The 2,796-nt window shown below is 46.0% G+C and overlaps 1 protein-coding gene across 1 annotated transcript; it reads right to left on the reverse strand.

Moving 5' to 3' along the window:
* Window positions 1-1,244: 1,244 nt before the first annotated feature.
* On the reverse strand, window positions 1,245-2,402 carry LOC308301032 (B2 bradykinin receptor-like; the record flags this gene model as incomplete). The annotated part of the gene is made up of 1 exon (XM_080744930.1): window positions 1,245-2,402. One exon carries the CDS (start codon window positions 2,400-2,402, stop codon window positions 1,245-1,247), a length of 1,158 nt encoding a protein of 385 aa, XP_080601056.1.
* Between the last annotated feature and the right edge of the window lie 394 nt (window positions 2,403-2,796).

The raw sequence follows: 2,796 nt of genomic DNA on the forward strand, positions 1-2,796 counted from the left end.
TCCTTCACAGGCCAATTTCTACCTTTACTATCTACAGCACAGGCAGTGATGGAAAGAACTCAAATGTTTTGCTAAAGTAAAAGTATCCAGACAGCAATGCATAAATACTCAGTTAAATAAGTAAAAGTCTGGTATTCAAAATATAAAAAGTGAGTCAAAAGTAGAATATTTCTCTTTGAAATGTAGTAAATATCTGATACTCAAAAAATGTAGTGCTCTACAGGCTTACCACGCATGGTGTTGCAATGCGTTGTGAGCTGGTATCTGCTACTTTTGGCAAATGTTCCCAGAATAGGCATGCCAGGGTTCAAGTGGTTAAGAAATACCACCTAGTGGGCAAAAACTGACAGCTACAAAGTGCCTTCAGAGTATTGAAATGCAACCCCATGCCAAAATGAAAGGGTAAATGGTGCTGTTGTGATGGTCAGTACATAGACATCATATACTGTATACCGGTGTCCATATAGTTTTAGGCAGCTTCTCTTTTCACTTCACTGCTGGCAATAACACTATCACTCATATAGAGTTGATATCATGCACAAGAGATGGTGACTCAATACCCACTGAGATATTGATACGTTTTTCTTTATCTTTATGTCACTTTAACCATGCACATTATACTGTGATTTTATATGCCTGCTGCTTTTTTATCTGCCTGGATGTTTTACAGTTTACACCTGCACAAGAAGCATTTCTGCTAGTGCATTCTTACAGTATGTATAATGGACTTTGTATATCTGATTGTGCCTTCCTGTTATTTGTGTTCTGTGTTCCTTTCTTCTCTATTCTGTATTCCCCTATTCTTCTAACTCTTCTAAGATGCTGAGAGCTTGCACAACAAGGAATTTCACCAACCCTTTTACACCTGTGTGTACCATCAATGTGGGATATGAAAATAAAGTTGATTCAAATTCTGACTTACGAAAATGTATTTAAAAAACTCATCTAGACAAACATCACATTTCCAAACAAACAACATATACAGTGCAATCATATACAAAAATAAATATTCACACAACTGACTTACATAAAGAACAATATACAGTACATAAATAAATATAAACACTGTGTCAAAGGCTGTAATTCAGTAGCAATCAAGAAACCAACAGGCGACACTGCTGGAAATTAGTTGTGTTGACAAGGTTCTGGACTTCCATGGGAAATATGAACTATTTTGATTTCAGGCGTGAATAAACAAGGCGTGAATAAACAAAATAAATAGTTGTGACTTTTCCTCGATCATTTCACAGCTTGCCTCTGTTGGTCTGGTCAATAGACATGCGTGTAAGCTGTGTACATGTCGATCTATTCAGAGATGTGAATTTGACAATAAGGAAAGTATCGTCTTTGGAACAAGGGTTTAGAGTCTTCCCGAACACCGCCTTCGCCCTTTTCCTGAAATTCTTCCCCACGACGACGAACAGGAAAGGGTTGAGGGCGCTGTTGGTGTACGCCAGATAGGTGGACACCTGGATGCCGATGTCCAGGACGTGACCCCACAGGCACCCGGCGGGCGTCAACTCGAAGTAATCCAGCGTGTCGAGGAAACGCATCACCTGGAAGGGCGTCCGGCAGAAGAAGAACACGACCAGCACGGCGAGGACCAGGTGTGTGGCCTTCCTCTCTGCCCGCGCCGACCCGGGAACAGACCTCCGGAAGTGGTCGTCCCGCAGGGCCATCACTATATGGTAGCTGCTGTAGGTCACCACCAGGGCAGGGAGCAGGAAGCCCAGCACGTTCATGGTGATGTTGCGCTGGATCATCCAGGCCGGGTCGGGGTAGTCTAGGATGCAGGCGTCCACCCCCGGGTCCGGGACGAAGACCACGGTGCGGAAGAGGAGAGTCGGCAGACTGAGGAGGACCCCCCCAAGCACCCAGATCCCCAGGCAGATGCGCTTGGCCCAGGCGGCCCTCCTCAGCCGGCTTTGTCTCATGGGCTTCACCAGGGCCAGGTAGCGGTCCACGCTGACCAGCACCAGGAAGAGCACACTGCAGTAGTAGTTCATGGAGATGGCCACATTCACCAGCTTGCACAGCACCTCGCCAAAGGTCCAGTGGAAGCCCTGAGCAATGGTGACCGCCCAGAACGGAAGGCAGGACATCATGACCAGGTCGGCGGCCGCTAGGTTCCCCAGGTAGATGTCGGCCACCGTGCACGGCTTCCTGTGCAGGCAGAGGACGCAGAGTACCAGGCCATTGCCCATCACGCCCACCACACTGATCAGAAGCAGGTAGGCTGGCTGGAGAGAAGAGAGAAATACCCAGGCTGCTGTGTAGCTGTTGTTGCAGGGGTCGATCTCTTGGGCCACAGTAGGGGCCAGCCAGATCGAGACGTTTAAGTCCATTGGAAACTGTTCAATTAAAAAGAGAAGGACATATAAGATCAGGTCTTTGACTTCCATCAGTTTTGACTCAGTAGTATAAGGAGGACGATTCAGATTCCATTGCAAAACCTGTGACAAATCACTTGTCCTCCTCCTTATCTCTACAGCAAATCTTTTCCCCGAAAGTAGCTGATCTACAAGCTCCCAACAAGTTGCATTGTGACATATTGTGAGCTTGTAGGTCAGCTATTTTTGCTGAATGTTCGCAGCAAAATAGAGATCACATAAAAAAATAAAAATACAAGATTTCACAACGTTAGATTAAGCCTGGAAAACCACTATCACACCATAAGTCATATATTGGTATGCTGTTACGCGTGGCCCGTGCCTCAGCTCTGAAGCGCATAAGGAAAGAAGGATTATCAGCAATGTGAAACAGATGCTCCCCTCCTCTGCCTCCTCACTCACTGCT

The sequence above is a fragment of the Nannobrachium achirus genome (genome assembly GCF_963921795.1).
Source record: "Nannobrachium achirus genome assembly, chromosome: 16".
Taxonomy (NCBI): Eukaryota; Metazoa; Chordata; class Actinopteri; order Myctophiformes; family Myctophidae; genus Nannobrachium; species Nannobrachium achirus.